This window comes from Prionailurus bengalensis, chromosome A3, assembly GCF_016509475.1.
Source record: "Prionailurus bengalensis isolate Pbe53 chromosome A3, Fcat_Pben_1.1_paternal_pri, whole genome shotgun sequence".
NCBI classification, from domain to species: domain Eukaryota; kingdom Metazoa; phylum Chordata; class Mammalia; order Carnivora; family Felidae; genus Prionailurus; species Prionailurus bengalensis.
In genome coordinates this window covers 140,565,308-140,580,303 of record NC_057354.1, presented here as the reverse complement: position 1 = coordinate 140,580,303, position 14,996 = coordinate 140,565,308, and the positions used below count along the sequence as shown (strand labels likewise).

At 41.9% G+C, this 14,996-nt stretch overlaps 1 protein-coding gene across 1 annotated transcript in view; it reads right to left on the bottom strand.

The window, feature by feature from the left end:
- SH3YL1 (SH3 and SYLF domain containing 1) overlaps positions 1 to 14,996 on the bottom strand; it is a 40,768-nt gene that overhangs the window by 16,456 nt on the left and 9,316 nt on the right. The window contains exons 2-6 of the mRNA XM_043604662.1: positions 10,701 to 10,811; positions 7,769 to 7,882; positions 5,989 to 6,053; positions 1,087 to 1,199; positions 48 to 176 (exon numbers count right to left, since the gene is read on the bottom strand). Of these exons, the coding sequence (XP_043460597.1) occupies positions 48 to 176; positions 1,087 to 1,199; positions 5,989 to 6,053; positions 7,769 to 7,882; positions 10,701 to 10,811 (532 nt within the window). The remainder of the gene's footprint in view (positions 1 to 47; positions 177 to 1,086; positions 1,200 to 5,988; positions 6,054 to 7,768; positions 7,883 to 10,700; positions 10,812 to 14,996) is intronic.

Sequence of the window (14,996 nt, the reverse complement as noted above, 5' to 3'; positions counted from 1 at the left end):
TTCTCATCACACTTTCCTCAAATTAAAACTATTTGGCTTGCACTTACTTTCGATTAGTTTCTTTCCTTTCAATCAAACAACTGCCTTCTAGAGATACGCCAGCAAAGAGTCCTCTAGATTTGCAGTATGTGAAGACAGCAGCGGAGCTCCGTAGGGCAACGTTTCCTTCCAAATTCCTGTGAAATGCAAGGGTTTGCAGGAGAGAGCCAGACTGGCAAGAGGACCGGTCCTAAAGACGACTATCTGAACGGCACTGCACTTCTCCCTCCGAAGAGTGACATCGTTCTAATCTCAGGCCACTTGTTTTCACTCGTTACTTCCTCTTGGCCTGAGCTAGATGTGTTTAGAGTGGTCTGGAGCAGGGACAGGGCAGGGGAAGGACTTGTTATTTAAAACCATTAAAAAATGATGTGATAATACAGGGGACCGCCTTGTACCCAATTCATGGAAAGCTGATAATTACCAACCTTGTCTTCCTTTCGTAAAACAGCAACGTACATTTCAAGAGTCCTCAAGACTGTGGGTTCTTTTTACACTGACTATTTTCATGGAATTTAGAAACGTTTTCAGAGGATTGTACTGTGTTAGCTTTTGTAAACAGTCTGAGCTTTCGGAATTTCTAAATTGCTCAGTTGACCCCAGAATAGTTGTTTGTTAACCGAGAGGGAAAATGCAGCATATATACTGTAAACATCACGCCAGTGAGACACTTTCATTTTAAGTTTTCACTAGTTTGAAGACAAGTTTTGTTTTCTTTCTTGATCAATACTGTCTTTTATCAGTTAATTCAATTTGACCTGGCTCCTTCAAAGCTGAAAGGTACATTTTATGTTCAATTCCCGTAGATACGATGGCCTTCATTTGTGAAATATTTAGTTTCCTTTTGTGTGTTCTAGTTTTAAATTTTCTCATTTTATCACACTGCCTATGTTTTCTATTTCTTCTAAAGAGCCTCAAACCCTCTGGGACATATGTAAATCATGAATCAGTTTCATTTCAATTCAAAGCTCCTCCTAATGCAAAACTGTATAGTTTTTAAGCCATTACTCTCCAACAGCCGTTCAGAAACTATGTCGTAGTACTCACCTTCCCAGGGGCCCAACTGCCACAGTAAAATTCCCTCCAAGTGTCAGGTTACCACCTTTTGCAAAAGCTTCTACTGCTCTGTCATAATTCAAAATGATTACCAAATCTGATACCTGAAAATAAAACAAGCCCATTCATTTAAGAATAATTGTCTAAATCTCATTTAAAATACATGTTGATTAGAACTCAAATATACACCATATAATGCAGCGAGAATTTCAATGTAGACAATGAAAGAATATGAAGGAAAGGTCATTGTTGTTTTGAGCTGAGGATTCACACAAGGGACATTTGCACAGGTCAGTGTGGCAGACACCCCCGACCATGTGCTGTGGGGCTCCATACAAACCTCCCCGGTCCACCCAACAAGCTGGTAATGCGGGTGACGACAAAGGTCTAGTAAGGTTAAGAGGACTGTCACAGTGATAGCCAGAACACATCAAACATAGGTAGATCAGAAAGATCGAAAGTACTCTTTTAAACTAAACACATCAAGAAAGCCAAGCAAAGACCACACAGCTAACAGTGAGGGCAGAAGGTCAAGGGTTCTCAATGACGTTTGCACCCTGAAATCCCTGGCAAGGCCACGTGCCTACCACCAGTAAACTGCACGTCCGCTTTCTTTTTGGCCTCAGAATTCGAAATGCCAGAAGGAAACTAGTTAACCATTAGTTAGTGCCTCCTACTAAGTTAGTTCTCTAAGGGCAAAAATTAGAACGTGAGACGGCTCAAGACATGCCAACAAGGATGGCATTTGGTTTTCAAGTTTGCCGGAGCTGTATGCAAGCCCCATGAGAGCCCAGAAATACAGAGAGCCCTTGGGGGACACAGCCTTCCAGGGACAAAGCCCTCTGGGAGAACAGCCCCCTGGGGGACACAGCCCTCTGGGGACACAGCCCTGGGGGGACACAGCCCTGGGGAGGACACAGCCCTCCAGGAACATAGCTCTGGGGGAGGGGGGGGGACACAGCCCTCAGGGGACAAAGCCCTCTGGGACACAGCCCTCAGCCTCAACATTCAAACCGAGTGTTGACATTCTGCATGCCAAGACAACTTCCACCCCTTACACCACTGGGCCCTTCTCTGCACATTGACTTTAGTGGGCTCAGAAGTTGAGCCTAGCCTCTAACAGTAATTTTTCCTTAGCTTACACCTGGACACCCTCCTCATTATTAAAGTAAAAGAGCTCATCCAAACTCTCTCTGGAAAAGCTAAATCATTTCTCTCAAATCTCACTATTGGGTGAAAGCAAGACTGATCAGAGTTGGCCCATGGCGAACTCTGGCCTTTGCTATAACAAACAGTTGAGTGATCCATATATGGGTGTTTTCAGAGCTTTGGGCTTTGTTACGACTGTCCTGAAAAGAAAATGCTAATAGTCTTTAAACCAAGTCTTTGCATTATCTTTGCTTAGACCATTGACTTTCAGATCGTTTTTGTTTTTAATGAATTGTGTGTGAATTATAAAACATTGGAAATTCTCTGTAGTTCACATAATTGAATCAGTACTACAATCTTAGTGTTAACTAATGTCTGAGCTAAGGAAGGCCACCAGATCCTGTCAGAAGATGACCTAGTCCCTAACTTCATATACCTTCAGAACCTTAACCTGGTCTGGATTCCAAAACAGAGCATAAATCTAAAGTTCCTGCAGATCACATTCATATTTCACATGTCCTAAAGATGTTGTCGCCTACAGGAGGCAGCATGGTGGGCTGAGAGATCAGAGTGTCCTGGATGCAAGAGATCTGCTTTGGCTCCCCCTGCTGTGGTTGGTGCTGTTGGCTCCCTCAGCCCTGTACCAGAGGCACACCACCTGCTGCCCGCGGACGGAGAGAGTGGTGGTGCCCAGACGCCACCCTGCTTGCCTCGAGGCTTAACAAGGCTGTTATGTGATTGGCCTTCTCCTGTTGTCAGACCAGGTTGAGTTTACCTGGAACCATCCCTTGCTCCAACTCTACCCTTTGTCTGTCCTGCTTCTTTAGTCCCTTACGGTTTCAGCCCTGAGAACATTTGCTCAAGAAATCACATGTACCCCAAGCCCTGTCTCAGGCTCTATATCTAGTGAACCCAACCAAGGACAACCATACCCTAGCTGTGTGATCTTAGGCAAGATGCTTAATGTCTCCATATATTGAATATACTCACATGTGCCCTGCCTACCTGGCCTAAAATCCATGGGAAATTATGTAGACAGAAGTCACAGTCAGGAACAGACAGGGTACTACAAGTGACGAGACCCAGGGCTGACTTCTCACCTGATTATCCATGGAACCAAGAACACATAGTCCTTCTACCTATGGACAGAGGCTTGAACACCAGGACCGCTAAGGAACATGGCACCCAATGCCACAAACAGCCTGCTGAGTGGTTTCAGGGCCAGAACCCTCCATTTGAATGGCCCATCTGTCACTGTCTGGCTACCTCCTACTGGGGAACTCACATCACCCAGTTCTTTCATGTGCGAAATGAGAGCGGTGATAACCGTTCTCCATGGCTATGGGATGGAACTGATTCTATAAGAATATATGCAAAAGTTTTACAAAAATGTTAACTGCTATTGTTCGTCCATTCTAAAACGGAATGGCAGATAATTACATTATTCAACAAATATTTACTAGCATAAATTGATTATGTGAGTGCTCTCTGTGTCCTTGAAAGCTTAAGATAAAGACATTGAGACTCACTCTGGGTTTCTACTTTGTGCTCGATACTTGGCCAGTCTGAGGACTAGGCATGAAGAGAGAACATCTATGCCCTCAAGGTACTCACAATCTACATTAAGGTCCAGAAAACCAACAGGCTAACACCTGTGTGGAACATTCTGTCAAGTTGGGAACCTACGGCTGGAAAGAAGAATGCCAGAAGAGGAAACTGAATCAGCCCTAGGTGGTTGGGGACTAATTTCTCTCCAGACTGAGGGTGTCTATCTGGCTCGCCATTGGCCACAGGTCTGCTGCCCTTTTACTGGAAGCCAGGGCCGCTGCTGACAAGAACGGTCGTGGTTCACAAGAGCTGCTGTATCAAGGGAACCTCTGCTTCCTCGCTCACTCGAGGTGGGCCGGAGAGCTCTGTGAGAGCAGCAGCAGAAAACTCGTGCTCATGATTAAGTCTGAGAATGCTCTGTGGAGAAGCACAAGACTTCTTGCCAACGTTGAAAAGGAACTGACTGCTTGCGCATTATGATTACCCTCTGGGACATATCTGTGGGCCTCAGGGAGGCAAAGTCAGATTGTGTTTAAGAAGTATAAAGCCAGTCTTTCTAACCCCTAGGCAACTCCTCTAATCTCTACTTGAAATAGGCATTTTAAAAAGCTAATGATTTTCCTCCATGTATGCTAGTTAAATGAAAGTCCAGGGTTAATTTCTTCTATATGCCATGAGGGTAAGATCAAAAGTTTCTATAAATCGCAAGCACAAGTAAGTATTGCAAAGGTAAAGAGGACATTCACAATAAAAATGATAATAGTTTATGCCACTCTAAATGCACTCACTTAATAAGCCAAGAGGGAAGGCTACTGTTGCCTCTATCTTACAAGTGAAAAATCGCAGATCCCGGGAGAAGAGGGCCGCTCAGTGCACAGGGCTGCAGGTGCTCCCGGGTCTGGTACAGTCTCTGCTCTTACAGCCCAACCACTACCCCACACTGCCTTTGGAAGATAATCGAGTATATCTCTATAAAATGTTGACTTTGAATCTTTCTATTTCACATATTAATGATAGGATTACACGTTACTACACTTGTTTTCAAGGCTGTTAACATGCCCAAACCCGGATATTCCAAGGAGCCATCACGGGGAGTCCCATTTTCACATTTTCAGTTTTTCATATGCTAAACTTCCTGCAGTCACCCTTACTTCATCTCTCATCAGCTTGGAAACAAATGCTGTTTGAGGCCCAGAGCACCACCCAGCTTCCAGTGGAGGGAGAGGGGTGATGAGGTGGGGGGTGGGGGGGAGGGGGGCACTCACACCACCAGCTGAGCATCATCCATGCAGAGAGCACCGCCTGTCGGCAAGGAGGTGCAGACAGGGATGAAAATGTACTGCCCACACAGGGCGATGCTTTGTATGGCTTTGGTCTGGTTGAATATCCAACAAAAAGGCAGTTACGATAGGGAAAGCTAAAATATATATCTCTTTTTATAATACAGATTAATGGAACAGGGAGTAAAGAAGGTCACATAAAGGTGAAATAAGAGTGGTGGAAAGGCCCGTGTCTAATGAGGCCAAGGGAATTTAAAACTGTGGCCACAGAGAAAATGCATAAAAAGATGGCTTAGGACAAAACTGACCAGAACTTGAGAAGAAAGTGATTTGAGAATATTAGGAGATTCGATTTGCCCATGACTTAGCAACACCGCCATGGATGAAAGATTAGCATCATGCAGAAGGTAATCTCTAAGTAACAGACCTCTGCAAACAGGTGTGCTCAGGGCCTGCCTGAGAGGCCATGGTCATCAGGAACCAAGTCACAACATGAAACCATGCAAAGGCAGTCTTTACTCCAAGCATCTGAAGCAACCTGAAGATATAACACAACTGGATTTTGCCACCCATGAAGATACACTGTATTAAGCCAGGTAAGCCTAGGATCTAAGCTCTGGCTTGTTCGACAACCCGCTGCAGAGGTTAGCAGCTTTGCAATGAGCAAGTCACAAGTGGCCAAGTACAGTTCATCTGCTTTGAGACATTCCTGCTCCCCAGACATGCTAAAGATGGACCCAGAAAAATGCCACTCTCGATGAAAGACACCGGTAAACATTAGAATGTTATCAGTGGGGATTAATCCAGAAAGGGAAATACATGGAATAAAATATATTCCATCGATGGTGAAATGAGAACAGTAGATACTCTCTCAAGCTTCACGTAGTAAGTCACAGTTGTGTTTTCACACACTTACCTCAATTCCTATTTCAAACCCTCCACCAAGCCCAGCTATGCCGATGGCTGACGGTGCAGACCACTCTAACGAACACAAAGAAGCAAACGTTACTCTAACATTAAAACTGCTTGGCACACACATATGGGAAGGAAAATGCTAAAATGTGAACAAATAGCATTTCTTTTAAAATAATGAGACTTTGGTATTTCCCCCTGTGTTTTAAAATGTTCTTTAATAAGCCTATATAATTTTAAGTTAAAAATATTTGAAAGGTATGAGATATTGAGTCCCACAGACTCACAAATTCATGCCCCCTGATCTTTCTCTACAAACGTGCATAACACCAAACTACTGAATCCTCACCTACTAAACATATCTAATTTTAACTATCAACATTTGTATAACGTTTTACAAAATAATTGAGCTGTAATTCTAGTTTTTAGTTAGAGTTCTATCATAGATATAACAGAGCGAAAGGATTCAAAAAAGTTTATTATAATCACTTCTAAGGGTGACACAATAATAAACCGTTTCTATTGTAAATCTCTGAGGGCAAAAACTGGTCTTTTTTTGCATAGTAGCACAAGAAATAGGGTATCTGTTCAAGATTATTAAGATTTTAACAAGATAAATTTCCTTACATTTTAAACTTAGTACAATAATTCCATTTGAATTAGGGAGAAAATTAATCTGATGGGGGGAGGGGGGGAGAGTCTAGATAAAGTCCTTTCTGTAGATGCTTATTAGTTTCCTAACCTAATTTGTGTTCTAGGTAACAGGATATTGCTTGAATATATTTAGAACTAATCTACCCAGGCTTAGGGGAGTTTGTATTACAGAAATTAGCGTCATATAACCCCAAAGTTGTTTTCCATTTCCTATGTTAGGAGCTGTCGCTGTTTGAAGACTGCCCATCTGGCCAGGATCTGGGGAATTTGCTGCTTCTCTTTTGTTTTTGTTTTGTTTTTTAATGTTATTTATTTTTGAGAGAGAGGGAGAGAGAGCATGAGAAGGGGAGGGGCATAGAGAGGGAGACACAGAATCGGAAGCAGACTCCAGGCTCCGAGCTGACAGCACAGAGCCTGACATGGGGCTCGAACTCAAGATCTGTGAGATCATGACCTGAGCTGAAGTCAGACACTCAGCTGACTGAGCCACCCAGGTGCCCCAGGGAATCTGCTATTTCATTTGGGCAGCTTTCAAATTACGCTCTGTGAGGAGCGCCTGGGTGGCTCAGTCGGTTAAGCGTCCGACTTCGGCTCAGGTCATGATCTCGTGGTTCGTGAGTTCAAGCCCCACGTCGGGCTCTGTGCTGACAGCTCAGAGCCTGGAGCCTGTTTCCGATTCTGTGTCTCCCTCTCTCTGACCCTCCCCCGTTCATTCTCTGTCTCAAAAATAAATGTTAAAAAAAAAATTTAAATTACCCTCTGTGGACTGAGCATCTGGACTCAAAAGTGAGAAATACAAGGGAAATAAGAACAGCAGAAAAGCCCAGTAGAAAAGTCCTCCTGAGATTCTGAGACCCCAGAGGTTGACAGATCCCCACCTTCACAGAGAGCTACCTGTCACCACTGTGGGAACATCTCACAGACTTTGAGCCCACAGAAGGGAAGTGCCTTTGAATGTGCTTCTACTTGGGCTGGTTGTACTGCTGGGAAGTCTGCCCGTGAAAACGTGGGTAGTGCTTGAGAAGAGAACTTGGTTGTTTCTGATTCTTAGCCAAGGGCTGAACAAAGAAGGATGAAGAAACCTACCACGCTCCTGTGAGTTGTGTTCAAAGCGAAAACAATCAACTTACTTCCGTCGGGAAGACGCGCCAGCACGACCCCACTGCCTCCTCTAGCAGTTACTAGAAATCCAGCCTTTATCACAGACAATATCGCAAGGCCCTTGGCTTTAGCAATTACATGGGCTGCAAAATTAAAGATAACGAGCAGGTGAGCATTTTTAATGGACTTTCCTGGACAGATGTTCAGGGGTTGAGCAGATTCAGTACACACAGCAGTCTCCTTGGCAGGACCCAGGGCTCTCAGTATGAGCCTTAGTGGGACATATGAGCTGAAAAAAACTCGGTTACGCAGCACGTGCACCTGGGCCTCCCTCCTTCCTTGTATGTTTCCCTGCCCCACCTCCTTCCTTGTATGTTTCCAATGCTACACCTAACGTCACAAGTGCTCAAACATCCTGCAACCGCTGTGATAAATGAGATATACAGATGAGATTTTTCAGTGACATCTACCAGCAGGACAAATAATTTGGAGATTTCAATTAATTGAGAACATAACTCATAATATAAAGATCCATACTGTACTAAGTACTAAGGAGAAACTTGCTGCAAGCTGTGGAACTTTGATCTGAAATCCATACAGTTAGTTCACCTTTTACTAATATGGAAATCTGGATTCAAACAGAAAAACCAAGTGATTTTGCCACTTTAAAAGACTTTTAACTTTGTAAAATGATCTATTTGAGTATTCGAGTAACACATAACTACTAGTGTACTGAGAATAAAACTCAATTTAGAAACCACTGGTTTATTCACATTTCAGGGAAGTTCATCACATAAAACGAGTTATTAATATATGTGCCTAGTAAACACTGTGCCTCCCTTTTCTGTGGATTTATTCACAAAACAGCATATCCTTCAAATAACAAGGGAAGCCTCAACATTTGAAATTACCCTTGGACCCCAATGTCCCTGTTTTTTTTTAACAGAGCAATATTGGTTTCAGGAGGAGAATTTAGTTATTCATCAGTTACATACAACACCCAGTGCTCATCCCAGGCATCCAGTGCCTCCTTTTTGTATTTCAAAACGTTAGAAGTATATTGTAATGCGGTTGAAAGCTGTATTGTATATCACATAGGTTTATTTTTACAACCCCACTTTGGTAGAACATCTTCGTCCATACCTCGATGTGTCCACTCCCAATGTGTGTATGGTCAGGATTGCCTCTATTTAGATACAGCAAAAGTAGATGAACATATTTTAAGTATCAGGTTTGTTGTTATAGATTTTCTACCCAAATTCAGGAACACTAAAATACCAGTAATGCCTAACTGATTTGCCAAGTAGCTTTTCATGGATGGCAGAGACGCACTGAGTACAGATTCACCCTCTAAATGTCCTTGTACGGATCTCAGGCCCCTCACACCCGAGTGTGACCTCGTACCGCTAAGGTCTACAGTCTAGATGTTTTGTTTTAAATTGTTTTTTGTAGATTTTATCCTCCACTATATAATAGATCACCCTAGTGTTAATTTAAACATAATGCCCCCCCCCCATCCTAGGGAAGGCTCTAGGAAAGGAGAGGCTTGGCTCTCTGGCAGCCCCTGGGGCCCTCTCCTCCCCACCACACACAGCCCGCACACCTGGGAGTCAGCTCTTACCCAGGCTGCCACGTAAACTGGTCTTCCCTTTCCCAGCTACACTCACTGAAAGGGAGTCAGGTGGTCTTTGCAGGCAGAAGAAAGTCATGATGGAATTTTACTGCACAAAATCCATGAGAGGTAATCCATACTCAGATGTTTCTGTGTTAGGAAATCCAGTTTTGCCATAAATCGGGCTAGCGGGCCACATACGCAGATGCTGATAGATGTCAAGAAATGTCTTCTATCTCCTGCTTCAGAATACTGCTACTGAAAATTCAGTTTTTCTGATTGAATTTTCTTCAAGTCCTAAAGTAGTCCTTCTCAAACCTGTGTGTACATATAGATCACTGGAGATCTTGTAAAAAATGCAGATTCTGACTCACTAGGTCTAAGTGGGGCCTTGAGGTCCTGCGGTTCTAACGCGCCCCCAGGTGATGCCCAGCAGCACTTTGAGTAGCCAGGCTCCAAGAAGCACTGTTTTCCTATGATGGAAGTGGTGGCTGGGCCAAAATAACAATAATAATAATAATAATAATAATATAACAAATTTAAAAGTTTTTAATATTTAAAGTTCTGCTAAATAACTTTAAACATCTGACTTAAGAAGTTAAAGTAGTTAAAAAAATCAAGTAGTCTTTGTCATGCTGGATCAGAGTCGTGGTGGTCAAGAGGGAAATTAGTCTGCAGCACTGCCCAAGATAGTCGGCATGTGAACCTTCTTTGCCTCGTGGCAAAGACGAGTAGTCCACGAAACACCCTGTAGAGATAAGTGCTAGTGGCAATGGGCAGGTAGTGGCTCCCAAAAGGTCATCTCTAGACTCAGGTCTTATGTGGTCAGCCTCGCACTAGAATCACATGGGAAGCATTGTTAAAAATGCGCATTCCTGCCACACTGCTCCCAGGGTCTGATTCAGCAGGTTTGCAGGAACTTTAAGCACTGTATTTTAATGAGCCAAGGAATAGGATATGTAGCTGTGTTGGGAATTATTGATTAATGTCTTGTTAAACCACTATAAAGTGTAAATATCTTATCTAGAAAGAGAAAACCCAAAATTAAAATTTATTTATGAGATTGGCTAGTGAGTTTGCAAGATAAACTTACAAGGCCTCAGAAACGGAGGACAAGAACAGGTGAGTTGGGAGAAAACCAAAGTGGGCACCATGAAGGGGAGGCAGGAGAGGCCGCCTCCACAAAGGCAGAAGGCAAAGGGAGGTGTGGGGGGCCCCCAGAGAAGGAGGGCAACACTACTCTGTGGGCTTGCTGCTCTTAGGGGGTCCGCTGCCTGGCGTCAGGAAGTGCACCAAGTAACTTAAACAACAAAACAACTTTAGAAATGAATGGCATATATTTTATTTACCAGGAATGATCTTATCAGGTCCATTTCTGGAAGTTATTTCTGTGAATTCTCTTAGAATTTTAGCCGCCTTTTTTGCTTCCGATTTCAGATTGGAAGGTATGGGATTATTCACTGAAAGATTAAAAAAAGAGATTTTAATGAAAAAATCTAGTACATACAAGTTAGAAAATTATTATAATTTCATTTTTTCTCATGCACAATTGAGCATTAATAAATTGTATCCTTCCAGACAAATAAAATGAATTGGAAATCCTGAAATTATTGTCTCATCTCTATTTTCCTGATAAATTAAATTCATTCTGAGATTGGGAAACCCTAAACTCTCAAAATCCCAGAAATTATAAAATCATGGGATTCTAAAGGATCTTAAACAAAATATGGTCCAATCTCTCAATTAGACACCTTCTCTGTGTAATTCTTAATTTACCCCAATGGTAATTTAAAAATATTAAAATTTAAAGAATCAACAAAAGATGTAATTTATAACTGCGCATAATAAAAATATATAATTTATTGCAACTGTCCAAAATAAAAAATATGAACTTTACTGTATCTGGATACTTTTGTCAAAAATGTTGAACTGTCTGTATAGATTGTCCTTATTAGTAAAATCCTAAGAGACTCAGGAACTGAGTGGTTACTCCAATGTGTTTGTACGGCATTCTACCCGTCAGGCTTTCCTGGGTGTTCATAAACTCATGCAAGCAAGCATGTACTTGTTCCAACAAGTGTGCAGATAATCCTCCCAGACCTGAAGTATGTGGGGATAGACCATCTCTTTATCACAGGGAAAGGAATCAGAAGAGCCAAAGAAGCCAAGAGGCTTCAATGTAAAGTCTGCTATTCAGGCCATCGGATGAAATTTTCATTTCAGAGATTGTTTTCAGCTCTGAAAGTTCCATTTGGTTGTTTTTATTCTTTCCATTTCTGTTCTCATTATGTTTATGTTGTTCTTTAAATACTTGAGCATATTTTAAAAGGTGCTTTTTTTATCCTTATCTGATAATTGCATCATCTCTGGCCTTTCCAGATCTGTTTTTGACAGAATTTTCTCTTGCTATGGGTTAGACTTTCCTGTTTTCTATTTCTGGTAAAATTTGATGATTGCTAGATATTGTGAATGTCACCACATTGAATGTCTGGATTTTGTTGTCTTCCTTAAACAGAGTTGATGCCCTTAGCAGCAGGCCATGCAGGGACTGACCTGCATATCAATCTTTCCAAGGCCTGCCTCTGTGTTTTGCTTCGGTGCGTGTACAGTCGTTTTGATGTGAGCCCTCCAAGTGTGGTGTGATTCTTTGGGCTCGCTCCCCAGTGTGCTCAGGGCTTAATGAGCAGACGGTGGGAACTGTTATCCCACAACCCTCACTGAACTGAAAACAGTTCACCTCACAGCTTCCTGGTAGCTGTTCTTGGCGCCATCTTGAAAGTTTTACGCGTAAACGTAGGGTTTGGGACTCGCCAAGGGTTCATGGGTCCTCCAGCAGATCTCTCGGGCCCACTCCCCTCCGTGAGGCTGCCTTGCCATTCAGATGCATGGCTTCCCCAAACTCCGTTGTCTCCTCCATTCAGCAAGAGAACAGAAAGTGCAGGAAAAGGGGCAATCACGGGGTTCCCCTCCTCTCTGAGATCTCGGGCACACTCACCCATCACCCAATATGTGAAAGCAGACATTCGGTGTGTTTGCCTAATTTCTAGGGTTTACAGTCAGTGGCAGTGCCAGCACCACGCTCTCTGGCATGAAGCTCTCAGTGTACTTTAATTTGTTCTTTTGTGATGAGTGATGTCACACATCTTTCCATTTCCATCAAGTCTTCTCCATAGTGTCCTGTTGGGGGGTATTTCTCTGTTTCTTATTCATTTATAAAGTAAAGGAATTAACCTTTTTCTGGAACATGAGTTACAAATATTGATTCGCTGTTTGGCACTTGTCTTTGGAATTTTCTTATGTTTTTCTACTTTTTGTCTTAATGAAATCAAATTCATCTTCTAAGTTTTACAAGTATCTTTAATTAAATGAAATGCTCGATTTCATATGGAAAAAATAAGCAAGAAAGTATAGGGAAAGTATTTAAAAGAAGAATAATGAGAGGACGAGCTCTGCACTGGGGCGCCTGGGTGGCTCAGTCGGTTGGGCGTCCGACTTTGGCTCAGGTCATGATCTCACAGTTCGTGAGTTCAATCCCCACATCGGGCTCTGTGCGGACAGCTCAGAGCCTGGAACCTGCTTCGGATTCTGTGTCTCCCTCTCTCTCTCTGTCCCTCCCCCACTCGCACTCTGCCTCTCTCTCTCAAAAATAAACAAACGTTAAAAATAAATTAAAAATAAAATAAAGTGTCAATAATTTACTTGATAGTAGATGCAAATATAGGCAGGAAAACCAATTTTACAAAATAGAAAATTCAGAAATTGACCCAAATATATAAAATACCTTGATGTATAATAAAGATAACATCTTAAATCAATGTAGAAAAGCTGTGTTACACAATAAATAGTGATCTTTTGCCGGGGGGGGAGCAATGAAAATTCATCCACAGCTTCATGCTACATGGGGATAAACTCCAAATTCATCAACAGTTTGAAATGCCAGAAATCAAACCATAACAGAACCAGAAATTATGGGAGAATTACTTTTCAAATTCATAGTACAAAAGGCCCAACCAAGTATGACAAAAAACTTCTATATTTTTATATGATCAGAAATTACGCATAAACACATTGTAAACATAATGGAAAAAGTATACATATGCAAATGTTGGGGGAAAAGCCACCCCTGCTGTTAATATCCCCCAATACTACTGTCTGCATTTCAGTGTATGCTTCAATTGATTCCTATTGCCAAATATGTAGATTATTTCCATTTTTAGCTTTTAGAGATACCACTGTTGGATGACAGTTATCTTAGGGTAGAGTCTTAGGGGTTGGGAATCGATGAATAAAAACAACCCATAATTTGTTAGCTTATATTACTTTATAAATTGCCTCTGAAAAGTACCACCCAGGTTTAGATCACTGGGTATTACCATAAAAAACGTCCACTGTCATGGGGGACACTGGTAAAGGCAAAGGCCATACGTCAGAAAAACAGGGTGACAAATTTCATTTGAGTTTATCTGAATGCCAGTGAATTTTTCTTTAGTTTGTTTACATGTCCCGTTTTGCACATTTTCTGTTCATATTCTTTGCCTGTTTTTCTGGCATCATATTCTTTAGTCTATAATTGTGCTCACGCCGCAAATCTGTATCTCTGCTTGCTTTTTAAAACAATTATTATTTTTCAGCATTTGTTTTTATTTATATGGGAACATGTCTCTGGGCTTTCTACTGTTATCATCTTTTTAACTATTATTGTGACTAAAGGCTTTAATTTAAAAAAAAGAACTATACAGGCACAGCTTATATTTTATACTAAATATTTGACCCATCTCAAAGTTATATTGGTATAAAATATGAAGAACCTAATATTTTTTAATTATTCATTTATTGATTTTATTTTTTAAATGTTTTTTTAATTTATTTTGAGACAGAGGGGGTGCAGAGAGAAAGGGAGAGAGAATCCCAAGCAGGCTTCATGCTGTCAGTGCAAAGACCAATGCAGGGCTCAATCTCACAAACCACAAGAGCATGACCTCAGCCACAGTCAGATGCTTAACCAACTGAGCCACCCAGGCACCCCAACATTTGGCCCTTTAAAGTACATGTTATGGAGGTGGTTCTATAAGCCATGACTTCAGGCGACACAATAATGACGTACGATTGTTTTTTGATATTTATTCCACAGTGATCAAGAAAATACATATATGGTAAAGGGCATTTCCAACTTTCCAGTACAGTATTGATGCAATTGATAGCTTTTAAAAGCCATGATTGGTGAGCATATACTGAGATAGGAGTGACTTCATTTCCATTTTGGTTGCTAAGGAGAAGGTATGTGAGTCAGCAAACAGGAGTAGAACTACGAAATTGACTAATACAACTTCCTCTGTTCATAAGGTACATGCATTGACTGTAATTTGCATTATAACCAGACGAACTATTTGAGCTCCTAATTTCTGCTGGTTTCTAAGATGAGGCCTCACAACCTTACTCTTCATGGGTTGAATGAATTGCATACAGAGGGTTTGGCTTTATTGGTTTTGTGTCTGGACAGCTAGTTGCCCACACACATGTGTGCTTCCTGTGTTACAGGGAGCACTGTCCCCGAGAGGCAGGTGCCCAGAGAAGGTGACGTGTGTCACTTCTATGCCACGACAGCTGAGACGTATTGCTTTCTCCACCCTCTCTTTCCCATCACT